General features: G+C 36.8%; 1 protein-coding gene across 2 annotated transcripts in view; it reads right to left on the bottom strand.

Moving 5' to 3' along the window:
- LOC139130840 (uncharacterized) overlaps positions 1-27,517 on the bottom strand; it is a 35,921-nt gene that overhangs the window by 6,104 nt on the left and 2,300 nt on the right. Inside the window, exons 2-20 of one of the 2 annotated variants that reach the window (XM_070696638.1) lie at positions 25,829-25,899; positions 25,271-25,354; positions 21,424-21,528; positions 20,961-21,086; positions 16,537-16,648; positions 15,735-15,877; positions 13,769-13,943; positions 10,527-10,655; positions 9,470-9,671; positions 7,752-7,867; positions 7,100-7,225; positions 6,072-6,272; positions 5,697-5,884; positions 4,666-4,828; positions 4,189-4,299; positions 2,018-2,175; positions 1,592-1,717; positions 1,152-1,234; positions 310-410 (exon numbers count right to left, since the gene is read on the bottom strand). In XM_070696638.1, coding sequence (XP_070552739.1) covers positions 389-410; positions 1,152-1,234; positions 1,592-1,717; positions 2,018-2,175; positions 4,189-4,299; positions 4,666-4,828; positions 5,697-5,884; positions 6,072-6,272; positions 7,100-7,225; positions 7,752-7,867; positions 9,470-9,671; positions 10,527-10,655; positions 13,769-13,943; positions 15,735-15,877; positions 16,537-16,648; positions 20,961-21,086; positions 21,424-21,528; positions 25,271-25,354; positions 25,829-25,899 — 2,441 coding nt within the window. In that variant the 3' untranslated portion in view covers positions 310-388. Of the gene's footprint in view, positions 1-309; positions 411-1,151; positions 1,235-1,591; positions 1,718-2,017; positions 2,176-4,188; positions 4,300-4,665; positions 4,829-5,696; positions 5,885-6,071; positions 6,273-7,099; positions 7,226-7,751; positions 7,868-9,469; positions 9,672-10,526; positions 10,656-13,768; positions 13,944-15,734; positions 15,878-16,536; positions 16,649-20,960; positions 21,087-21,423; positions 21,529-25,270; positions 25,355-25,828; positions 25,900-27,517 lie in introns of those variants that run through there. The other variant, XM_070696637.1, reaches the window with a different exon arrangement.

Raw genomic sequence — 27,517 nt, 5'->3', positions numbered from 1 at the left:
GATCCTTTCTAAAATGATGATGTTTTTTGAGTCAGGATTAATACGACAAACTTGACAGACCTTATTACCATCTTTATTGTATTAAAGCAAGGCCAAACTGTTTTCCAGTGTTCTTAAACTGTCTCGATTTCTATTTTTCATATCTTTGGTCTTTGTTCATCTCTTTAAACGAAATTGACTCACTCGATTTCATCCGTTTTGTGGGCAAATTTGCTTCCACGGGCCCATCGCTAGTACCGCTTGGTTCAAAACCAGAACAACATGATGTTGCATCGATGTCGGGCGGATTAATTGCAAAGATTGGTCGTCCCGAGAATGAACAGCTTTATCCGTGTCCTTGGACAATCTAACCTTCGTAAACCACACTTCCAACGAGTCACTGACCATTTCAATGGCACCCAGCTAGTGACCTGACTTCAATAACGTGTAAATAAAGCCTGTACGTAGTGTGTCGATGTATATAACCATGTGCTTTTCAAATATCTAAGCAATGCTAAGACCCCTCTAGGAAACAATGATGTCACAGGGAGTCACCTTGTGTCAGTCACCTGATTTAAGGTCGATCTTACTTCAAAGGCTCATAATCATCGTAATTTCATCCAGCGGCGATTTATTTTACTACAAGGTTACGTTACTAGCCTGACAGGCTAACACCTAGGAGATTTTGATGATGTTATTTCTTTGCTGTATATTAATTGTTATAAACTGATCCTGCTTATGTCATATCTTCATCATTCATATGACACAATCATAGAGAACCCATAATGATCTATTGCTTGCATTTGTATGACGTTACTTTACATCATTGCTGTATTTATTTCCATCCGAGTGAATTTAAAATGTTTAACTACTTTTGAATAGATAGATAGATAGATAGATAGATAGATAGATAGATAGATAGATAGATAGATAGATAGATAGATAGATAGATAGATAGATACTCGTACATTTTAACATAGCCAAGCATTTATATATCTGATATGACGCGTGTCTGTATTTAGCCTCGGACATCTCGGCCGAACAATGCATCGTAAAATGCAGGCTCAATAATTACATATATATATGAAAGATGGTAAGATACATATATTAGCAATCTTCAAAAATTATACTTTTAACTTAATAATGAAGATGAGGATTTCCTCTTTCCTTACACATCACTCTTGTAGTAGAACTCTCCTCTCGTGAGAAACTCCGGCGGCATCCATTTTAATGGCAGTGCAGTCTGATTCTCAGCCTGTTGGTCAAAAATAAGGGAAAATACATTAATTCAAGGTTCAACGACATCACCTTTGTAATTTCTGTAACCATTTGTCATTCGCAAATTCAATTTCTCACATGATACGGTGTGTCACTGTCAATTTAAACAAAACAAATTGGTATAAAACATGTAGCAAACCTAAACTCTCTTCCAAAAATTGGAAGAAAACTTTAAGCTTAACTAATGCCGGAGAGAAAACAGGTGTGACAGTTTTTCTTTTGTTGTAATCGAAAATGACTTTTTTGCCTTTATGTTTGTCTCTAATCATTTTTACAAAATCTTTCAACTTTGAAAAAGTGGAACGAACGTTAACAATTAGGTAATTTCACTCACCCAAGGCATTTTTACGTAAACTCCTTTCGTGTTACTTGCGTCTCTACTAAGACCGAAGTCGCTAATTTTTGCTACTGCTCCTTCGAATAACAATATATTTCTCGCTGATAAGTCTCTGTGTAGAATCTGAACAATAGAAAGATATGTCTAAATTAAAGTATGCAAACCGACCTAATGATATTTGCTGTAAGTGAGGATAGAAAAATTTTGAAATATAACAAGCACAGCATGCTCCGTATGACTAAAGAAAATTTAAATAAAGACTAGTCACATTGGACACATTGTCTGATATAAACTTTAATTAAATAAATTCAGTTTGAAAAGAGACGTTGAGGTTCGAACCACTGTTTAAAGTTGTTTGCCCTTTTTCTATCAACTACATTCCTTAACTTGTCGCGCTTGGCAAATTAAATCAACGGTTGTAACCTTTTTCTCCTGCATGTATTGCATCCCCAACGTTATGTGCCTGGTATAGCAAAGTAACTCTTTCTCATTTTCCTTAGATATTCGCTTTCCAAGGCGATGAAGATAGTTCAGAAGATCACCATAGGTAGCACACTCCATTACTAGTAAGCAGTTTTCTCCTGTTAAATACGAAAAAAATTCAACGCAACAGTCTCTAAAAGCGCGCGCACACACACATATATATATGATGATTGCAGGATGCATGAAACTCAAGTAACAGATGTGTTTGTGTGTGTGTGTGTGTGTGTGTGTGTGTGTGTGTAAAACACCATATACAAAATGGATTTAAAAATCGCTCCACCTTGTGATATTTTCAGCAAAATATTTTACGGTAAACGTCGAGATATGCAAGAAGAACGTTATCAGTATAAAAGTGTTTTACTGAACTACATGTAACAACTTTACTCAACCCACGATGCGGTCTTACCATAAAGAATACTTAAGGCATTGAGGAACAAGATATCGTATTGCAGTGAGTCATCGCACGTCACGGCGGCCCCAGTTGACTTTCGTTGAAAGATGTCATAATTTAGTAGATTGAAAGGAAGCCAGTTTATATCATATTTCCAAGATATGAGCGTGGTCGAATAAAAGTAAATTCCCGAACCTAAGGTCTATCATTTTATAATTTGGTCATGGGAATATCAGCAATTTGTTTATTACCTATTATATCATACTAGTATATTGATAATGCAAATACAGCGATCTGATTGGTCGAGACGCAAAATGAACCTTGGTATATTGGGCAATATGCATACGCGCGAGCTCTCAGCTTGAGCAAAACTCCGTTTATGATGTTTAACGCCAGAATTTCAATATACTGTTATGATATAATAGCAATAAATCACACCCAGCGACAGTATACCACTCGATTTTGACCACGTAACGTCATATATGAACGAGCGATAGCGAGTGCATATATGTCGTGAACTGGTCAGAATCGAGTGGTATACCGTCGCTGGATGTGCTTTATTGCTCAATTATACCATACCAGGATATTGGTGACGCAAATACTGTGATCTAATTGGTCTAGACATGAAAATAGCTTCGCTATATTCGTAATATAGCATGGTAGGAACAGGCTCGAGCTCTGAGCTAGAGCGAATTGCCCGTTTTTACGTTTCACGCCAAAATTTTATTTCAATGTTATTAACCCCAAAAACGGCTATTTTGACCGGTTCACTCCATATATGGATTCGCACTATCGCTCGTGAACATAAATGGTGAACTGGTCTAAATCTAGTGGTATTCCGTCGCTAGGTGTGGTTTATTGCTTAAATATCGCCTATATTTTACGTCGTATTAACTATCGTGCCATTTAAGGTGCGTCAGACACACCTTCATTTTGTGTCTGACGGAGTGTTACAGAGGTCATTCACTTGGACGTCAATGTTGCTGTCATTGCGTAATACCTACACTTGTTACCTTTCGCCTGGCTACAAGTAAGTCCTGAACTAGAAACAAGGCCATAAAATGGTATTATGCTGGCGTAGCATTGTGAGATGGTTTTTGATCGCCTGATATCCACATGTTAAGTGGATGATAACAAGTTTGCATTTCAATTGTATGTAAATAACCATTGCACAGATTGTATATAGGAATATCTTTACGAACACAAGCGGAAATGGGACAACACCAGTCAAAGGAAGCTCATCAAACTGGGCACTGATACCAGATGATACCAAAGTGCACTTGATTGTCCCTTGATTGGCTCTCCATCCTTGCCACGTTTTAATGTGTCCATGTGTTTTAATTTCAGCGTCTCATTGGTTGTTTTTTTTCTTTTCAGTCGTTTATTTGTTGTTCAATTTTAATGTATTAGTCATGCTTTTTCACTTTAAGCTCTCGTCATCTGGTGTGTCTTTAAATCACTGACGAAGGGTTGCACTCGAAACGTCTGTTTCTAATCCTCCACACCTAGTGTTTTATCTGTCGTTTTTCCGATATTGTAATACCATCTATTTTATACTCTCACTAGTGCTATTCTATACCTTTTTAACCTTTATGAATAGTTTTTACGGTTTTATATCTCATTGAACGTCACAGTGCATTTTTACCAAATCTTGTCTATTAAAATATTAAGGCGGAAGGATGATGATTGATTCTTTGCCCATGATGAACATGCACCCTACCTTGCTGTAGAACAATACCCTTCAATATCACGATATTCGGATGTCCCTGTACTTCAATTAAACAAGAGATTTCTCGTGCAAAGTCGGCATTGCATTGGTAGTTTCTTCTGGCTGGAAAAAAACGAAAATTAACGAAAATTTAATTTAATGTGGATTATAAAGAACTGGGGCTATTAAACTATTGTAGTTATCAGAGTCCCGATATACCATTAGCTTCTACATATCTCAATGGCGTCTTTAAAGGATAGTAATACTCAAAGTAAACAATACTTCTGGTCAGTCATGCTTTATCAAGTAGTTTATGGATGAATGCAGTGTGATTAAGTACGTCTACAAATAACACTTAATTTTCTACGTTATTTTGTGCGTGAGTCTGAAGACTACGATCATAGACAAGTGATAACAGAAAAGGTAGGCATTTTAAAGGTGGGCATTTTAAAACAAGCAAAACAGGTGTATTTCATACATAGCACCTACCAGGTAGGAGAGATTTTATTGCTACATCTTCGGTAATTTTACTTCCTGGAGGCTTGAAGTTTCCTTGATATACTTGGCCGAATGATCCTTCTCCCAGCAATTTATTCGACTTTGTTAAGCTATTTGGTTTGATTAACCAGTTTTCACATTTTCCTAGGATTTCCTGTGCATGTAATTAATTAGAACATTATTTGAATATCACGATGAAAAAGTCGCTATAGGTTTTAGTATACGATGAATATCAACCCGTCATGCTTTGATAAGGTATAGGGAAATCGATTAACCTTAACATTTTATTATACCTTAACGTATCTGAATAAACGTCTTACATCGTCCAAATGCAACCAAAATAAAATTTGAAATCTATTTCGAAGGCAACTTCGAATAACTCAGTTTAGCTGTAACCGTGAAAACTGGACAAAATTATTATATAAATAAAAATTCGCCACTACTTGATAATGTGAATGGGGTCGAATCAAATTCCAAAGGTATTAGTAAGGAAGTTTTACAGATGATTTTTACCTTTCGCAAAAAATGTACTCATAAAATGTTTATGCTACTTTGGAGAAATCTGAACGAGTGCTCCCGGGAATATATGCTAATAGGTTAAAAGTAATTATTGACCTATATTTCTTGAGTTTTTGATAATTAACTAATTTAATTTAAAACATCGCATTTGCTCTTTCGGGGTCCATAATAAACTTTCTTTTCACATAATCCAATCTCAAACTCCTGATGCATCCTTCAAACTTATTGAAATACGACCGTCATTCCTATAGTGTATCTTATTATAGTTATCAGAAATAACCAGTCAAATGCACGATGAAAACAAAATATAGCACTGACGAAAAACGGTTTGATAATAATATAATCGTGGTGACTACGGATCATTTGGCACCTGTTGGTGGATTGATAATAGATTATGGTGGAAGAATAATCTTGTATGAAAATGTAGCAGCAACTATGGGATAATACACATCTGCTTTTTGCAAAATGCCACAACATAAATATTATTGTTTTCTAAAAAATACCTTGAAAACATTACAAATCTCTTTCTCTTCGTCATCAACACGCTTGTACTTCTTGCTCTTGTGTTTTTTGCATATAACAACTGCAGCAACACCAAATATTGCAAGAACGGTAAGAACGGAGAGTGTGCTAACAATCATGATTACCCGTTCGCTGTACGGTTGCTCGTTTGTGTGTTGACCAGGCGACACTAGACAAAAATCCAAGAGATTAATACCACATTTTAGATACTACTTATATTCATTCAAAGTTTATGTCTTAACATCAGGGTATAAGTCAGAACTCTGTATTATTTATGTCCATTTTTGTACAGCACAGGGGACATGATTCCGTTACACTTGAAGGATGCTAACAAATCGTATAACGCAAATTGTTACCTTCTTCACAAAGACAACCGCTGGTACCGTTGCATGTCACTTTTTGCCAAGGTTGGCAAGAGCAGCTCTCTTCACACAGTTTCCCACAAACCCCTTCTGAACATTTGCACCGTCCGTTTTCAGAGTCACAAGATACTGTGTTTTCATTTTCACATAAACACTCTTCAGAACAATTACTCCCAAACATTCCATCTGGACAAGCTGCGAACGAAAAAGTCATGTTATGTTTACACACAGACAAATATAGAAACAGACCAGCAACGCGGCATGCCTTTTGTTCCATGGTCGTCTCGGTAGACTATTGCCTTTTCATATTAAAATGAGCTTCAAAGGTGTTAAACTTTTTGGAGACTTTGTTTGTGGTTGATAATTGCACGAGATTATGCGAAAAATACGACGAGATGGCATCGTGCTGCCAGTCGCGTAGCAACCATAGTTACTTTGTGAGCTCTCAGGGCAGAAACACTGCTTCACGCCAATCAAAACATAACACGCCAGCAGTTTCATAAACATGTCCTTCCTTGACGAACGTGTAAAAGACGGTATGACTGACCGAACACCATTGAGTAAAACCAGACAGTATCGATAAAAGACTTTCATGTTTGGTTCAAACACACTCATTATATATTCATAAAAATATGAGAGGAATTTTCAAAACAGTAAAACTCGCTTTCCTGAAGCTCAAAACTCTCGCGTTTTCGCCAGCACGCCAATTCCACTCAGCACCACACGACAACAACAACACAAACTTTGCCGAACATACTTTCGCTTAACAATTGGCAAAAATCCGATAATTACCGAAGGATGCATGATCGGCACTCTTTGGAAAAGAGAGGCGAGAGCAATCTGAGGCGAGGCGAACATGGATGGGCTACATAACCGCTTCACGCCTTGAACAATACCCGTTGCTAGTCTGTTTCTATATTTGTCTGTGGTTTAAAGTTGCTACGATTATATTAACGGCGAAGTATCTCGCGATATGAAGTTTAATGTAATTCCGTCGATGCATATTTGTAAATGATACTGACCTTTTTCACAGTGTAAACCAGTCCAACCAAGACTGCAGGCACATCCGTAGTATCGATCACATTTGACTGAATGTACACAGGCACAGTCCAACTCGCATTTATTACCCCATTTGTTTCTATTACAACCTGTAAATGGATTCATATTGAAAATTATATATGTGTGTGTGTGTGTGTGTGTGTGTGTGTGTGTGTATATATATATATATATATATATATATATATATATATATATATATATTCTTACTTGTTAACTTGAGTAATTTGAGTATAAATTCACATTTTTAGAACATGATAAGAACAGTTTGTGAGTCAAATATTGACAGTAGATACTACATAATCTTCAGTAAAGATTATGGCATCATTCACACTTGTAGACCTAGTAAAATAAAACTATTGCATGGTTACCGTATTGTTAACATCGTGTTAAAAGTCGCATTCGCATCAAGTTTGTAAAGGGCATTTATTCGAAAATATGCTCAATATATTAGGAATTTATTTAGACATGAGAATTAGGATAATGGTACGTTGTGATACTGACATTTTGTAAAACTGACGGGGAAAACGTTATGTTTTCCTGACTTAACTGACAATGATATTCCTAAGTTATTCCTATTTTGCAGAAAGACTGATAACATTAAAACGCTGTTCTCACCATTGATCTCTGCATATCCACTATCCGAATATGTTACTCCTGATAGATCTTCAACCACACATCTATACTCCCCCGTATAGTTCTCCGTCAAAGAATGCACCTGAATAGAACTATAACTAAATGACCAAATAAAATAATAAATTAAAATAGTGGTGTATAAGACAATTTCACATGTTGTGCGAGCATGCAATACAATAATCACCATATGACAGCTCTATAGTTACTGTAGTGAAATCTACCAATAAATGTAAAAATTTAGACGTTCATTTAGGCTGTCACTTCTACGTATTATCCTCTCTAATTATAATATCAAAACTCGATTGAGTAAAGACTGCGCTATTTTCGCCAGTAAGAAAAATGTTGAGTATAGAGGTCTCGTCAATGCCCCAGAACCAACGTGTTATTGTGCAACTCCATGACAAACCTGGCCATACTCACTTTGATCACGCAAGAAATAGACATGCGTATGTATGGCACATTAGGAGTGTAACGCTCTTGCACAAATGTAGAAAGAAATCAGTTCAGGCATATCTGTGTAATGCTTTAAACGTGGAAAAAATTCAACACCAGAAATATATCAACAGCCATATGTCTACGTTAGGTATTTCATTAAATTGAACAAATTGAATCTGAAATGACTCGGTAATTGAACTTGGTATGAAAGGTACTGAATATAAAAACAAATGCCAACTATTGTGCAGCCATATACCACAATTAATCAGCATATGTATTAAGATAGAATGCTTTAGGGGTTAAGGTATTCGGACTCAAACTTTTACCATTCTTTTCTGATCTACCACTTGTGGAGGCTCCTTTACAAGCCCTTGGAGTAAGAAACATTTCCACCGACTTAATTTTTCGAAAATCGAAAATTATTTTTCCCCTCACACTTTCCACAGGGATGACAATCATTTTGAAATTCACATCTCATTTAATGTCAGGTAATTTGTTTCTCTAGTACCAAACTTGGCACGGTGACCCATGATGTTATTTTTGCTTTGGTGAGAGAATTGTTGAAAGTTTCATTAAGGGAAGTTTTAGAAAGCGTTTAAGTCTTTTACTTTCGAGGCGCATACTCCATTAAAAAAGATTATTTCCTTGACTTGAAGTAGCGTCAAACGATTAAAATCGGTGAAGTAATATAAAGCTCTATCTATAGATATGAAAGACTGAGGTATAGGGGCCGTCTGGCAGCCACATTTGATAGTATTGCAAATCAAATTGATGTGTGCATGTATAACATAGAGCTATATCCTAGTGCCAACTTTGAAAATAGGTCGGGGTATGTCTGCGTTAAAGATTTAGTTGTGAAAATCTTGAAATGAAATAGCTACCTGGCAGCCATATTGGATCATATCGCGATACAAATTGATGAGTATACGCATATGTGCGGTTATTACCTTGTCCCAACATTAAAACAAACATGTGCAGGCACGTCTTTGTTTAATGACTCTATAGACATCAAAACTTAAGAGCAGCCATATTGAATCATATATCAAAACAAATAAATGCTCATGTATACGAAATAGAGTTTTGTCGCTAGTTACGGCTCTTGACATGACAAAAATTGAAGCAGAACGCCCCGACCACATGGGATCGTATCACGAAACACATCTGCGTGTATATGTATGAATAGACTTGCTCTGTACGTAAACTTGCACCAATTTCAAAGAAATAAGTTGAGACATCTCCGAGAAGAGACTATATCACTTACTTACCTGAAGGTTTCTTGAATATGTTCTGTTACAAAGATGTCGTAATAAAGGCTGTCAAGCAGCTTACTATTTATATACCAAGAAAAATGGGATTGATTCCAAAGATAATTGTCAAATTGTATGTTGTAGGCGTGACAAATGAAGGATGTTGGACCGTCGTAATATGTTGACATCGTTCGCGGTGTCATCTCTAAGTGTTTGTAGGCTGTATAAACATACATTAAATAGATTTAATGGTTTCATAATCATAATTCAATTTAAATTTTATTCTCTAAATTCTTTCAGAATACCAACAGCCTTTATCCACTATGGTGGTACCCCGGATGTGTATTTAAGACACTTTCATACATCGCCATTTTTTTACTCCTATTCCTACAGTTAGTCTGATTTCCGGACAAGGTCATCCTTCTATCTCTAAATACCTTTTGAAATCTCAAATATCTGAAACACTTTTGTTTACCTCTATACTGAGTTTGTATATCTCGAAAAAAAAACAAATAAATATACGTTATTATATTACATCATGCTACCATGAGCTATTCTGATTGGACGAAAGCTCATTCCACCGATGCTAAAATACTGTTTTAGCGGCGGTCAAACGGGCCTCTAAACTAGCATTTTCGGTAATTGGGCAGTTGGTGCATTTGAACGTACAGAACTTAATACGAAACAGTCCGCTTTGTTTCAAAGACCGAGGTCCGAATATCAATAGACAGATAAAAGTACGGGTCTGTAACTCACCTCTTGGTGAAAACTCGATTTAGGCACAATTCGCTCCATATAGCAATCGCTTGCTATATGTCGCGCATTGTACCAAAATCTCGTGTATATCCTCCTGCAGCGGGGGTTATTGCTTAATTTTAATTCATATCTTTGTATCCTGTATATGGCTAGAACGCAACAACCTACTGCAGATTGATGTCAATAGTTTTTCTTTACAGTGCGCCTGTTCCATGTTAATGACTACATGGAATTATCTTCCAAAAGCAATTGAACGTCGTTGTTAAAACATTGCCAGCCAATTAAATTGAGAAAATCAAAATATTTCTTGACAACTCACGAATGTCACAAGAAACTCCCTTCCATCCTTTCCGACATTTACAGGCTCCATTAAATGTATGACAGATAGCTCCATTCTGACAAATGCAATCGTACTGGCAAAAGCCTCCATATTTTCCTGCCGGACAACCTTCAAAATACATCAGAAAAATATTGCTTGATTAAGATAAGTACTCTTAGCTACATGTAGTCCATAATCCCTCCATACCGTCGTTCTTGACAACACACTTTGTCTAGACCCAGCTATGCGGCATTTAAGCATGTATTTCTTTACATAAACAACACAAATGCATGAGAACATAGATACAAGCGTAGATGAAATTTTACATTTTCGTATTTGATTTGATTCATTATCTATAGCACCAACTTTCCAAATACAGGGAAAACACTACGTTATAAACATACATTGTCAAGAATCATTGCATTTCGATGACAGAGGAAAGTTAAAAGCATGTTCCCGCTGCGGTCGCCAGGGAAGCAATTAACTAAATACGAAGAAGACAGTGTACCATTCTGTGAGATCATAAAAAGTACGCTATGCTCATGACCAAGATGAAATTGAAGGTTTCTTTAGGCAACCACGCAATCGCTCACTGATCTCTGACAGCTATAATTCTATCTAATACTCATAATTAGGGAAAGCCGTTGGGGACCCCTCGGCGAAAACTCTTTCCCCATTGAAAATGCATAGGTAGAAAACAAAATGATTTTCCGTCGAAATATACAAAAAAATACCATCCGGCTACAACATAACTTTAAGCAGCGCTGTCAACTTCAAATGCGACAACAACAAATCAAACCACATTGTGTTGCGACTATAAAATATCAGTCAGCGACAACATTGCTAACACTATGCAACCTGACCTTGGATGAAAACTGGCCGCAGCGGTAACAATCTATGAGGCACTTAGTGAGATGTAGATAACATTGGCGGCGAATGCCAAACTGCGATTGCGGAAAAAGAAAAAGCTCGTGCGGACGCGAAATCTCTTGCTGCTCATAATCAACATACGGACACAGAAACTCTATGATAACGATTCCGCACTGAACTGCCATCATTATCACATTTTGCGGCCGCAAAATCTATACTAGCTCATCAAAACGTGGACGCTGTTAATATGAAACCGGTGCGGAAACTTTATATACTCGCGTTGCGGTGCGACAAACTTACAACGTACAGACGTTGCGGAAAAAACTTACAACTTGAAGCTACGACAAACTCTAAGCTTACTCTGGTTGCACACAGTCTGTTGAAAAAAACGGAGGATGCGGAAAAATACCATATGCAATGAGCATATTTGGTGCGACAAAGCTGTATGCCTGTCAGATTGTTACGGTGCGGAAAAACAATATGCAATTACGGAGTATCTGGGGTACGACAAAACAGTAAGCTTGCCAGCGATCGTTGTGCGGAAAAAAGTAATATACAAACGAGGAGTCAGTTCTGGTACGGACAAAAAACGACATACAAATGAGCAGTGGGTGCAGTGCGGAAAAAAACTAGTTCGTTCTGGTGCGACAAAACAGTATGCTGATCAGGACTTTGTGCGGAAAAAAACTAAGAATGATGCAAAATGAGGAGTAAGTTTTGGTGCGGAAAAAAAGAATATGCAAATGAGGAATACGTTCGGTGCGACAACAAACTAAGTATAATACGTTCTTCTTTTATAAATAGTAGTGTAGGACCGAACCAGGCCTTTTCTACGGTCACAGTCGCTTGCAGTTGCTATAGATTTTGTTCATGAAAAGATAGACTGGCAACCGTCGCTTGGCTTTTCAGTTACCATTTCACCCTTAAATTTACTATTGTTTTTTTTTATATATTTATATGCCCACAGATTTGGAGCAAGCCCAGTAAAAAGAGTATTTATATTTCTTTACACTGAACACGTACTCCACGCACTTGTGTCCTCTGTTACGATGTACGTTATGTTAAGTGTGACCGAGGAAAGTCCCTACACTGATGTAAGTGGTCAAGTTGTCAAACTGAAATAATTTTATGAAGCCTCTGCTAATAACTTCAAACATCTAGTACAGAGTGACATGACATATTTTTAAACGCATCGACGCCAACTGACATTCGTGAATGAGGAGAATCTGTTATTATGTAATATAAGGATCACTCGAACGCATTACACTATTAGGCCTAATACAAATATGTATGTGAAAAAAATCACGGATCCCAAGTGATTACATACATGGTTTTGGGTAATATGAAATTTTAAATACTGTGAACGATACCTAAGGTAAAAAAATTTCCAGAGCATGGCCAAAATTTGAAGAAAAGCCCGAATTAAATCATTGGGACTATTCTCAGTGGTTAGTTGACCCTCATTTGCATATCGTTTTTTTTCCGCACCAGAACTGACTCCTCGTTTGCATATCGTTTTTTTCCGCACCAGAACTGACTCCTCATTTGCATATTACTTTTCTCCGCACACGATCGCTGGCAAGCTTACTGTTTTGTCGCACCAGAACGAACTAGTTTGTCGCACCGCAGGTACTCCGTAATTGCATATCGCCTTTCATCACCAAACATGCTCATTGCATATGGTATTTTTCCGCATTCTCCGTTTTTGCAACAGACTGTGTGCAACCAGAGTAGAGTTTGTCGTAGCTTCAACTTGTAGTTTTTTCCGCAACGTTTGTATGTTGTAAGTTTTGTCACACCGCAACGCGAGTATATAAAGTTTCCGCACCGCAGCGACTACGTTTGGATAATGAGCTGGTAGAGATTTTGCGGCCGCAAAAGATGATAAGACTTCTGGATGGCAGTTCAGTGCGGAATCGCTATCATAGAGTTTCTGCGTCCTGATGTTGATTATGACCAGCTAGAGATTTCGCGTCCGCACGAGCTTTTGTTTTTCCGCACTCGCAGTTATGCATTCGACATCTCACTAAAGTGCCTCATAGATTGTTACCGCTGCAACAAGTTTTCATCCAAGGTCGAGTTGCATAGTGTTAGCAATGTTGAGCCTGACTGATATTTTGTGGTCGCAACATAATGTGGTTTGAGTTGTTGTTGTCGCATTTGAAGTTGACGGCGCCGCTAAAAGTTATGTTGTAGCCGGGTGGTATTTTTTGCATATTTCGACGGAAAACTTTTTTGTTTTCCACCTATGCATTTTCAATGGGGAAAAAGTTTTCGCCGAGGGGTTCCCAACGGCTTTCCATACATAATATATGGCACCAAACGCTGAAAAATATCATATACCATAAGAACATGTAAAAGGTTTACTTCACCTAATGCCTTTGCTCGACCAGTCGCTCTTAAATCATTCCATGAGATTTCAAACATGTCTTCAATGGCCAAAGACAGATATTCATAGGGCACTGTCACAGCAAAAAACTTTGGCGTTATATTTTTCCCACGTTCGACTATTGTTTTTGCGATACTGGTTGGTACTTCTGCAGGATTCTTATAATCATAATAACAATAATAATAAACATCATCATCATCATCATCATCATCATCATCATCATCATCAGTAGTAGTAGTAGTAGCAGTAGTAGTATATCGTTGAATAGACATATGTTGGCTACTACTAAGTTGGACAGAGAGACATACAGACAGGCAGTTAGACAGGCAGACAGATTGGTTTGTGGTTGGTTGGTTGGTAAATTGATTGATTAAACCAAATATTTTGGCGATCAAATATCCGGAAAGAAGCATTTTTCAGTTAACTGTCTGACAAAATATCGTTAGTCAAATATAATTGTATAGCTTACTGTCAGACAAACGATCAACGATGGCATGTGCATCAGCGATTATATCTAATCCCTGCTTTTACTAAATTCCCTCTAAAAGCGCAGTACAGATGAATGCCTTCTGTTTCTTAAGCAAAGGAAATATTCACAAGAGATGATATGCGAGTTGGGGTGTCAGTGTGAAACCATGTGAATAAAGTTCAATAATTATACAAGAATATTCGAAATAAATGTTGGCCATATGTACATGGAGCATGATGAATCTTTATATATTCTGCTGTGGCATTTGTGTCGAGGTGATACATTGTTACATTGAAGTAAAATCGAATTTACGAAAATAATGTGCATTGTAGCTTTACATTTACATCAACTCAGAATGTTTTTCATCCTATTCACGTTTCAAATGCCATACATGAAACTCATGTTTGTTCTAAAAATTTCAGTTTTCAATTCGTTTTCTTCAAAAACATAATGACTACCACAGAATAATCGTCAAGTAATGAGTCAGAATCCAATGCAAAGCATTTACCGGTTTTGTATTAAATTGTTAGCTGAGGTATTCATCGAGTGAGATCTTGTCATACTGATAACTGAATGCGCCTACTTGTATCCCTGTTCGTTTTCAGGGCTGTCTAGCTGTCTTGCCGTTATCTACAGAAGGGGAAGTCAGATCTGAATCAAAGTTCGTAATATGAAGTCCTCTTTGAATGGCATAGACCGGCAAGGCCTGTTTGTTTGTAAACGAATTATGCTTAATTTGCAAACTGAGTTCTCCTGAAGTAAGATATTCTCGAAATGGTATTATTAGATATGATGGAGCTTGCTCTACTTATTGATCATATAAAAATATCATATTGAGAGTGGTTAACTTAATGTAACATTTTTATATTAATAAATTGTCTGTTTGCAATATAACGACCTTACAAAATAGTGATGAATATTTTCTGGAAGGAGTCAACGGCTTGCTTAATGCAATAATGACACAAAGATTTGACAGCAATGAAAGTCTTAGACATTTTGCTGCTCAGATTTTTAAGGACAGCAATGAGTTGGTGGTCACGCACAACAATATATGCTTGAACTTTAAAACAAATTGTATTCTGACGTCAGATATTTGTACTTTGCATATTTAACGTACTTTGGGAATTTGCTGTCATCTCCAGAATGATTGCATGATAAAATTTGCAAGTTATGTTGACTGCATAATCGCATGTGTACATTTGAAGATATTTTGCAATCTGAAGTCTGTAAGTCATCTACCATGTATACTACATATTTATCGAATACTTTTACAAACAGAATGGCCAAAGAAAACGGAAGCCGATTTATTGGCAAATGCACAGAAGACATATCCTGAAGCACGGGAGCAAATTCAACTCATAACAGCTTTTATTCATTTGAAGATAAGTATTCTATGTGAGAAGAAGATTACAATGTTGAAATCAGATGTATTTCGACTGAAATAAGTTGACTGCATTGGCACAGGAATTTGAAGACGTACCTCATAGCATCTGCATTGATAGATGACTTTCTTAACCGCATAAGAGGGATCATTGGCTTTGCGAATGAACAAATTTGTGTTACAGTCTAGCCCATATTTTGTGTACATATGTTCATTTCGTGACACATAAACATTTGCTTCACCTGGAAGTGAAGTGGTAAAATTGTCATTGCAGAAAATACATTGACAGGAATGAAGACAAACGTTGTGATTATTCCCAGCTTTTACATGAACCTTGTGTGTTGCTTATCTTGAAGTGGATAGACGTGAATATTGATGGATTTTCATATTCATTTTCCGATGTCATGTGGTATTGATATTTGACAACAATTTCGGAGCAATGTTAAACAGTCCATATGACAGTTTATAGCATGGTTATGCTTCGACGGTGGCCTTGCCAAATGCCAAGATATATAGAGGAAGAGAATGTACCTTGTGAATGTATAACATTATGTTTGTAACTCTATCGACCACTTTGCATCGTTCTTTGTTCATAAAAAGCAAGACCATCTCCACGTTTGCTGACCTCCAATTACAACTAGCAACTGATGATCATCCTCTCAAATACACTATCATGACCAAAAAACAATTCCGTCTTTATTAAAAATATCATTATTTATATATTTTATCGGTCGCCGAACTCATTTAACAATGAAGTTTACAGTGAACGAAAGTTAGTATTTTTCGAAATTGACTTTGATTTCTAAAATAAATTTAAAGATGCCAAATCTTCATACAAATCGAGTAATACAGTACTGTAGCAAGTACTATAAATCTTATTAAGTGAAATAAATATACTTACATCTGCCATTATTTAGATCCAAAACCGTGAATGAATTCCAGTGCTTTGGGTTCGGGGCTGTATAGATGTTTCTATAATCTCCATAGTCACTGAAGACGGTGAATGGTAAGGGCTGAAAGATACAGAACATGATAGGTGTTTAAGGTAGGTGACTGAGTAAAGTGGGAGTTTTAAGAGTGTCTTCATAAGTGCAAATGTCACAGGTTATAACGAGTAGATAAGATACGTGACTAGAAAACCCTTTTGATCAATGTTACTTGGAGACATCTGTCTTTCCTAACGTTTTCAAGTGTGCGAGAGTTGTTCCTTTATACAAGGGTGGAGGTAATGTCAGTAATATGTTAAATTATCGGCCGATTTCAGTTTTACCGGCCCTTTCAAAAATCCTTGAGAGACATGTACATAATCACCTTTATAATTATTTGATACGTACAAACTTGCTTATTGACACACAGTCTGGTTTTAGGAAAAACTTTTCCTGTCAAACGGCGTTAATACGTCTAACGGATGAAATCTTGCAGAATATGGACAAGGGGTATATGAACAGTCTTCTTTTACTTGATTTATCTAAGGCTTTTGACCTTATCAATCACAATATTTTATTACAGAAACTGTCTTGTTATGGTTTAGCAGAAACTGTAGTTGCCTGGTTTACGTCTTACCTTTCTAATCGCCAGCAATTAGTCAGTTATCTAGGTTGTTCATCAGACAACATAATACTACAGCTGGCGTCCCACAAGGGTCAATCCTAGGTCCGTTGTTATTTTTGCTTTTTATTAATGATTTATCATTATGTGCCGATACTTCAACTTTACACATGTATGCTGATGATCAAAATTTACTGGCAAGTGGAAAATCTATTGATGATGTTATTGAAAAAATGAATAATTCAGTTTTGCCAATTTCCAATTGGATAACGGCAAATTCAATGCGCATTAATGTCAACAAAACAAGTATCTTCTGGTAACGACTCCTCACAAGTTGAATTGTTTAAAAGAGTCAAACCAATCGTTGTCTATTTGTATTAATGAAACTGAAATTTCTCGTAGCAATCACGGAAAAATATTAGGTATAAGTATTGATGAATGCTTATCATGGAATGACCATATAGAATTTCTTTGTAAGACTCTTAGTAAGAGAATATGTCTTTTGTTAAGATTACGTCCTTTTATTCCGATGAACCATCGTCTTTTTGGTATAATGGATTAATTCAGAGCACTATTGACTATTGTTGTGTTGTATGGGGAAATACCATAGCAAAAAATCTTGACAAAATTTTCATATTACAAAAGAGAGCGTTACGTATTCTGTTTGAATTGCCTAATGATTACCCTTCAGTCAGTTTGTTTTCTTCGTTAAATGTCATGTCTGTTAGACAAAGAATTGTATACTTTATGGCAATGTTAACTTTCAGGTGTATGACTGGCAGTGCTTTACATTATCTGTCGAATTTATTTGTATTTAAGCAATAATGCACCCCCTCCCGGCCCATAATGGACGAAAGCAAATTTGCACGACATAATGTACGAGGCGAAGCCGAGTACATTATGAAGTGCAAAGTTTGCTTGAGTCCATTATGGGCCGGGAGGGGGTGCATTATTGCTATTATTTTATAGTTTTGGCAATGCCAGTGAATTTGTAGTTGTAGAAAACGAATAAAAAAGGAAATTAAACTGAGTTTGAAGTCAGTGAGCGTCGTCCAGCATGATCGGCCCTGACTCCACACTGCACAGTGCACTGCACTGAACACGCACGTTCAGCACAAAAATTGACCAGCACTTTCACGGTTCATTTTGAATTGAAAAACGATGTATTATCGAAGGAAATGAAAAGCAACTGCATCCCTACCTTCTATATCAAACTTGAAACATCACCTTTAAATATCATGCCATTCAAAAAGTCGACACGGTGAAATGCCAGAGATGGAGAAAACGGAATGTTCATGCATCGACATCAGCATGATCAGCGAGCTGCATGCCATGGTATCAGCTGATCAATACGATCATTATTATGTCGCTGGTAGTACAGCATTCATTGCTAACGATATCAACAGAGTTCAACATTGTTATTCAAATGTTTATATTTCAATAATAATTGTGTCTATAAATTTAATTTTCGATGGCTTCTTGAGAAGAGCTATTTTATTTCGGCGAACGACAGAACTTGACGTAAACGGGTGCTTGAAAGGTACAGTTGACAAACATACTGGAGGGTTTCGGTACCGTCGCGATATCGAGAACAAGGCAAGGTAAAATCACAGACATGGAGAAAAAACGATGAATGAAAGTTGTCTCCGATTACAGTCAATGCATCAGAATTAGGTGGCCGAGATGTTAGATCAACGGAGAGTCCACGGTCGTCATGATTGTTGGTAGTAGCTGACCTTGGACCGAGACTTTAAATGGCTCCGTAGTATGTCCGTAGACATGTGCACTTCCGGTTTTTTACATCCATGATGACAGCAAGCTGCCGTTGTTGGCTCGTTTACGGCTGGTTCGAGTAGCCTTTCACGCTTGCATCGTTTACATGGCCACTGACATGCATAATATGCCATGTGTCAACCCAGTATCGCTATAGGAGTTTGCAAACGTAGTGAGTTCTATACGGCAACGAAGCGAACCATGTTGTAAACAAACGTAGTAATACAACCAGCGTATGCTGAGCGCCAGCCAGACACAGACGACAAATGCATGCGCGAGGACTCAAAAAATGTGATAAATCGTACAGTAAGGCATTATTATCAATATTGTGCACGATTATCAAGATTTATAGTTTTGTGTATTACATGGTTTATCCGATATTTTCCCTCCTTTTAAATGCGCAGTCCTTCTTTCGTTTTCCAAAAAAAAATTTCTCGCTGTGGGGCCGCAATGCTGAATAATGGAATACATTATCAGTAATAATGTATGGATATGACGTCACAAAATTCTCTGGTATTGACAAAGCTATAATATAATTCAGAGTAATGTCCATTATTATCAAACGCGCTCGGTTTCTCGACAGGATTGTTATATTCCGAAATCTGCTTTGAATATTGGACAACGGAGTTTTCATTATCGTGCAACTAAATTATGGAATTCACTGACAAATGATATTAGATTAGCTTCGACTATTGGAAATTTCAAGGTGCTTCTGAAAGAATATATAACAAAGAACATTCCGCTGTAATCTTATTCATTTATTTTTGCCAGTTTTGTGACTTGTAAATTATCGAGCCCCGGTGAAAATTACTCATTTGAGTAACTCGGACGCTCATTAAAAGTGTAAATAAATAAGCATCCATCTTACAGTTTGATTCTATGGACCTCAAAATGCCTAAAGATAACCCTCAGCCTTGAACTTCGAAGAAATAAATACACAGAGCTGATTAAGACTTAATTAGTTGATTTCATCATATATCTCTAAAGACTTTCACATGTACGGAGAAATCAGTTGCTGACCAAGCAATGAAAATGCATGATACTATATTTATACCAACAGACACTGAGGAAAAATGATGATTTGGTATTTTTTTCATTTTTTTGTAAAGAAAGACTGTATATAACTTTCCAATTTTATATTAAAATCCAGCTACCTCATGCCTATTATGAATATTTTCTTTCAAAATGGCGTCGCCTATTGGGTCTTTTGTGCAAATTTCTAGATGAAGACAATGACATTACAATTAAATTAGGATATTACAGAGGGCGCTGTTCCTCATCTTCATACATGACAATGAAATTGGCTAATATTGTGCCAACTATAGAAGTGTTCTATCTGGTTATTGTTACCCGAAATATTTGAAGTCAATATTTACCCATTTGATGATTAGGAGATAAATTATTCAATTGAACTAATTCAGCATTCTAAATATTTCTTTCTCACAATCCGTATATCCTGTCTGAGTATTCGAGATTGTTAGTTTTATATAATTTTATTTTGGACATCTGCATTGATTTGACAGATGCGCTGCACAATGTGGTTATTTTGAAACCAACATAACGCTCTAGAAAACACCTAAAACGTTACTGAATCCGCGATAGATCTTCTGCTGTATGCAATGGGCTTTGGGGCCTTAATGCAAAACTGTATTAAGATGACGGCGATTGCAGCAAAAAGGCTAACTGGCGGCAATATTGGATCACAGTGCAAACAAAGAGTACATCTTTCATTCTTCTGAATGTAATTGCAATAGGTTTAGCCTCGTCTACTTTAGTGGCTTTAGACGTGAAGGACTTGCTGACTGAAGGCCATGTTGGCATATATCTAGAAAAACCAGATCTATGGTACAAAATAGCAAGTAATATGCATCTAGTTTCTCTCATTTACATCAAAACGGTCTCTAATGTTCGCTTTGACATTGTGCCTTACTTGATCACTTCATCATAAAGCATTTCATAGAAGGATTTTGTGAGCTACTTCGGTACAATACACTGTATACTTACATAGCCGTAATCTTTTCGGACAGGCCAGGCACAGGTCTCATTAAAATATGGCGGCCATCCAGTGACGTCAATGACTATTACTTCAATGTTGTAAACTTGACATTCTCTACGAATACCATGTATCACCTTAATCATCAGATATGTTTATATTGTACCATTTATTTGATAAACAATATTTCTCATCAATAATTTGTTACTGTTGCATGAAATAATACATTGTATGGCAAACTTCTGTTTTGACTGATGCATCATTAGTTCAGCGTACTTAAACAATGTAATGTAGGTCTTCGAAACAGTTGAACTAGTGAACTTTATGCACAAAAAATTTCAAATTCGTAACTCTACAAGATATGTGTTCTGAATGCAGAAAAATAAGATTTAACTTGGAGAATGACTGGACGACACTGTGCATGACGCATATATCTATTCCTAAATTTTCTAATGCTCACTTTTCAACACCTACCAATTTTGCTGAGACCAGTAACTTATAAATATTGTTGTCATCATAGTCCAAATATTTCGCAAGATATATACTACCATTATCACGATTTACACCAAACACTCCGTCCTTGTAAAGGAGACAGGAAACAAGTTGTCATTAGCACATCAATTTATATTCGCCCCTCTATCGTCGAGTCTACAGCAGACCTTTGGGCGAGACTCTGCTTCAGGGTCTATAAGTCTACACAACACCAGATGAGGCCCCTTTCCTTTTCACCTCATTATACTTTATGAATTCAAGGATTAATGTTTAATGTGATCATTGCATTCAAGTTCTATATTTTCCGGGTTTATCGCTGGCTTGTCTGCGGTTTGCAACAGTGATATGACTCATTTCAAATTCTCCCAATCTTACGGGAGAATGCGTCTCCGGGAAAATATTCAGACTCTCAAACTTTTACGATTATTCTTTTAGCCTCGCCTCGTTCTTGTAAGGCTCATTTTGAAGTTTAAGGAGTAAATATAATTTTCACAGTCTTAGTTTTGTCTATGTCGGTATTTTTATTTTCCCATGGAGATAACGCAGGAATAGTGGTCATTTTGAATTTCAAATATAGGTAAATATTGGAATCAAAGTGAGACTGAGTGGACACCGTGGGTCATCAGTATGTATTAGGGAGATGGTGCAGTGGCAAAGAATGTGAAATTTTCAGAAGAGTTACTTTCAGAATGTGCTTAGGAATACAATTCAGAATAACATTCAGACACTCACTATGTGAGATAATATTCTGTATATTCCAGAAGAGTCCTTTCAGAATGTGCTTTGGAATACAATTCAGAATAATATTCAGACACTCACTATGTGAGATAATATTCTGTATAGAAGTAACAAGTCATTGACATTGACATAGTCCCCACTTGTAATAGGAGTATTAGTCTTGATAGGGCAGGGAAATGAGGTCATTAAAAAGTATCACTGGAGTGTATATGATCAGATCTATGGACACATAGGTCGATGTCATTGTTCCAATTTTGAAACAAGAGGCATGTCAAAGTTAGGGTTCTAAATCGGGAAAAAAGATCAGACCTCTAGCTGTATTGGCCAGCCAAGAAATACATATGTGCATAATAAATGAGGTACAAGATGTGACATCTTAAGGTCTACTATCCTATCAAAATTGAAGCGTAAAGAACTTGCGGTTACTGAGATATGCATATATATGCATATTCAAGGTCAAAGGTCATCAAGGTCACGTGACATTTTGAAAAAAAAAAAATTGTATTGCTAATTAATTCATATATGCCAAAATTCAGACCTCTAGCTCTATTGGCTTGCCCACAATTATATATGGGCATAATTAACGAGGTAAAGCATGTGTTGTCATAAGGTCTCCCATCCTACTAAATATAAAGGACATAGCACTTGTGGTTACTTATTTATTGACATAATCGTGTATTTTACGTAAAAGGTTATCGAGGTCACATGACATTTTGTCAAAAAATTTCTATCCTATAGTCTGTCCCTATATACTAAAAATCATACATTTACCTCTATTGGCTTGCTAAAAATTAGATATGCACATAATTAATGAGGTACAATATGTGGCGTCATAAGGTGTCCCATCATACCAAATATGAAGGGTGTAGCACTTGTGGTTCCTGAGTTATGGACAAATATGTATATTTGAGGTCAAAGGTCACCGAGGTCACGTGACATTTAGTCAAAATAATTGTTTTGCTAAGTTAACCCTACATACCAAAAATCAGACCTCTAGCTCTATTGGCTCGCTCAAAATTAGATATGCACATAATTAATGAGGTACAATATGTGGCGTCATAAGGTGTCCCATCATACCAAATATGAAGGGTGTAGCACTTGTGGTTACTGAGTTATGGACAAATATGTATATTTGAGGTCAAAGGTCACTAAGGTCACATGACATTTTGTCAAAAAAATTGTATTGCTAAGTTATCCCTATATACCAAAAATCAGACCTCTAGCTCTATTGGCTCGCTCAAAATTAGATATGTACATAATTAATGAGGTACAATATGTGGCGTCATAAGGTGTCCCATCATACCAAATATGAAGAGTGTAGCACTTGTGGTTACTGAGTTATGCACAAATATGTATATTTGAGGTCAAAGGTAATTGAGGTCAGTGACATTTTGGCAAAAAATAGCATTGCTAAGTTATCCGTACATACCAAAAATCAGACCTCTGGCTCTATTGGCTCGCTCAAAATTAGATATGCACATAATTAATGAGGAACAATATGTGGCGTCATAAGGTGTCCCATCATACCAAATATGAAGGGTGTAGCATTAGTGATTTAATACTGAGTTATGGACAAATATGTATATTTGAGGTCAAAGGTCACCAAGGTCACATGACATTTTGTCAAAAAAATTGTATTGCTAAGTTATCCATATATACCAAAAATCAGACCTCTAGCTCTATTGGCTTGCTCAAAATTAGATATGCACATAATTAATGAGGTACAATATGTGGCATCATAGGGTGTCCCATCATACCATATATGAAAGGTTTAGCACTTGTGGTTACCGAGTTATGGACAAATATGTATATTTGAGGTCAAGTCACGTGACATTTTGTCAAAGCGTCTGAGATATCTGCGTGAACGGATGGACTCACATGGATGGACTGACCCAATCTATGAGCCCCTGGACTTTATCTGTTGGGACTAAAAACTGTGTCACTGCATCCTTTTTGCAATATGAATACGATGAGAAACTAAATTTTTATTTTTCTTGGCCTTATACATGGGAGTCTATGGACTGCCTTATACATAGGAGTCTATGGACTGCCTTATACATGGGAGTCTATGGACTGCCTTATACATGGGAGTCTATGGACTGCCTTATACATGGGAGTCTATGGACTGCCTTATACATGGGAGTCTATGGACTGCCTTAAACATGGGAGTCTATGGATTGCCTTATACATGGGAGTCTATGGATTGCCTTATACATGGGAGTCTATGGACTTCCTTATGGGAGTCTATGGACTGCCTTATACATGGGAGTCTATGGACTGCCTTAAACATGGGAGTCTATGGATTGCCTTATACATGGGAGTCTATGGATTGCCTTATACATGGAGTCTATGGATTGCCTTATACAGGGGAGTCTATGGAGGCGAAAACTAAAAAGTCCTCTAACACGGCCAAATTTGATCACATTGTGAAACAAATCAACTTGCATCTGTATGAGGTAGAGTACTATAATTTTACCAAGTTTGAACGAAATCGCTCCAGGCGTCTCTGAGATATCTGCGTGAACGAAAAAAGTCATAAAATATGCAAATGAGCAATTAATTAATAAGCCACACCCACCAAAATCTAATCAGATCTAAGTCTCATCATGATAATACCAAATACCAAATTGCATGACATTGGACCTAAGGGTTCTTAAGTTATGAGTGGAACAAAATCTGTCTACGGACGGACGGACAGACGGACAGACGGACGGACGGACAGACGGACACACACACAGACATTGTGGCGACATAGACACCTTTGGTGCTTCGCACCACGGTGTCCAAAATTGCTTCTGCAGTACAAATTTGTGCTAAGGGGCCACCGATTTTTTATTTTTTATTTTTAAAGAGATCTAGAAGGGTCGAAAGTTTGCTTGAGGAAAGTTTGAGCGAAAGTGGAAGTCTTTCATTTTCGAGGGGCGAACTACCTTAATGAATCAGAAGTATATTCCCGGTACCTTAAAATCTGGTGGTAGTATAAAGTAACAAACTACGTGTCCAATAATTGGTGCACCCACCTGCAGACACTCAAAGTGACACGCACATCACTCACCCTTACGTAGTCACCATCGTACTTCCTTAAGCTTACCGTGTTTCCCTCGACAAATGAGAAACCCTCAACACCTTTTCTTTGAAAGGAGTCTTCATATATGACGCTTTCTACGTCAGCATCCTAGTAAATATGTTGCAAAAGATGGTTTGTTATAGTCATAAATCAATTATATCCAAATCATATTTCATTGCAAAATACTACAGGATTTGTCCCAAACCAAAAAAAAATATTGTCTACAAAGAATTAAGTGTTTGTCTGCACGCATGTAAAATGTGCGGTTTTATGGCTCTTGTTTATTTGATATGTAAGGCTTGTAAAGCTGAATTTCAGATGCATTAAAAACAATGAAACAAAAAACAAACGTACTTGTAGATCAACCAAGTACAGCCTGGGTCAAAAGGGTTTGCTCTAACATGACAATCCTAGAAATAAGCTTACCAAGGTACTAGTTGGAAATGCAAGCTTATAAATTGTTATCAATTTGCAACTAAATATACTACAATGTGTTTAAATGCCAACCTAAGTATGATGGTCATCTAACTTGACGACGTACACGTGTTATAAACTGGTCTGAAATGATTTATGAATACTTACTTCTTGAATTGTGACCGAGATATTTTGCAGAATCGGCGGCGTGGCTTCTTGAATATTCCCGAGAATTGTCCCTATGGTGGAGAGAGGGAGAGTTGTAGTTTTGTTTCAGCTTGTAATTTAACACCTTTTACACATATTTGACTCGGAATACTCCGGTAATATAACAAACTTTAGAAAAGATGTGTCAGCTAATTCTTTACTTTACGTAGAAATGTTCAGTCTATATGTATTTCCTGCTAAACCCGATATCAGATGTTAACATTTGGATAGTTCTTGATGCACTAATTTTCTAGAATATTGGTAGAGATATAAGCACTGCCCTCTTTGGCAAAGAAAAGTTTAACTTATGAATTCAAGATTCAAGATAACTTTATTATCTCTGTACAGAGAAATTAAAACGTGGTTATAAAAATACATAAAAGTAATTACAAGACTGATAAAAGAAAAAACTATACAAATACATATACATACACAAATGACAGCCACACAACAAGGACATTTATGATATGTAAAAATAAATTTAACACATGACAAGTTTAAAAGTTCTCACTTGTATTGTTTAAAATGTTGATTGCACTGTGTATAAAACTGTTTTTGTTCTCTTTGTTTTCGACTTTCGTCGTAATTTAAAAAATCCAGATAAAATGTGACGCTTGTCATCTATTATTGTGTTGGCTTTCTTTCTGATCCTACAGGTGTATAATTCATGTAGGCTTGTTTGCTTTTTACCGACGACTTTACTACACACATGAACAACTCTGCCTAAAACATTTTTACAATTCACACTTAAACCCCCGAACCAACATAAAAATGAAAAAGTTAGGATAGATTCTACAAAGCTGCGATAAAAATTTCTTAAAGTATCCAGACTTACACCAAGTGAGCGCAGTTTCTGTAAACAATATACTCGTGACTGACATTTATTATTTATTGAGTCAACGTGTGCTTTAAAATTAAGTTTATCGTCTAAAATCGTACCTAGATATTTGTACTCGGATACACGTTCCACCCTGGTACCATCAATAGAAAGGCTTGGAATTTCTGGAGGGTTATTTCTGAAATCTATAACCATCTCTTTTGTCTTTTTAACATTAAGATCTAGGTGATTTGCCTTACACCAATATGCAAATTTAGCCACTTCCCTAAAATATACATCATCGGAATTAGACAAGTCTTCAAGGGCGGAATCATCAGAATAAAAAGTAAGAATGGGTGAAAGAACAGTACCTTGCGGAGCACCTGTAAAGGTAGAACGAAAGTCAGAGACTGCTTTCTGATAACGAACGGTCTGGGGTCTGTTTACAAGAAAGTCAATGATCCAAAGAATAAGTCTAGGGTGGACATCGAGATTTAACAATTTTTGAGCCATCAGATGAGGTTGTGTGGTGTTAAATGCAGAAGAAAAGTCAATAAATAAGATGCGTACAAATGAACCTGGTTTATCAAGATGACTGTAGGCGTTATGTAATAGGGCAAGTGTGGCATCGTCTGTACTCCTGTTACTTCTGTATGCAAATTGGTACGGGTCAAGATGTGGGTCAGTATAATTCATGAGATACCTGAGGACAATGCGCTCAAAACACTTCATTACGATTGGGGTAAGTGCTACTGGACGATAGTCGTTCAGACAGCTGGGATTACGATTTTTAGCAACAGGACAGACAATTGAAGTTTTCCAAATAGAGGGTA

The sequence above is a fragment of the Ptychodera flava genome, chromosome 4, assembly GCF_041260155.1.
Source record: "Ptychodera flava strain L36383 chromosome 4, AS_Pfla_20210202, whole genome shotgun sequence".
In the NCBI taxonomy this organism is placed as follows: domain Eukaryota; kingdom Metazoa; phylum Hemichordata; class Enteropneusta; family Ptychoderidae; genus Ptychodera; species Ptychodera flava.
The sequence above is the reverse complement of the archived record's forward strand: the minus strand, read 5'-3'. Positions and strand labels throughout refer to the sequence as shown.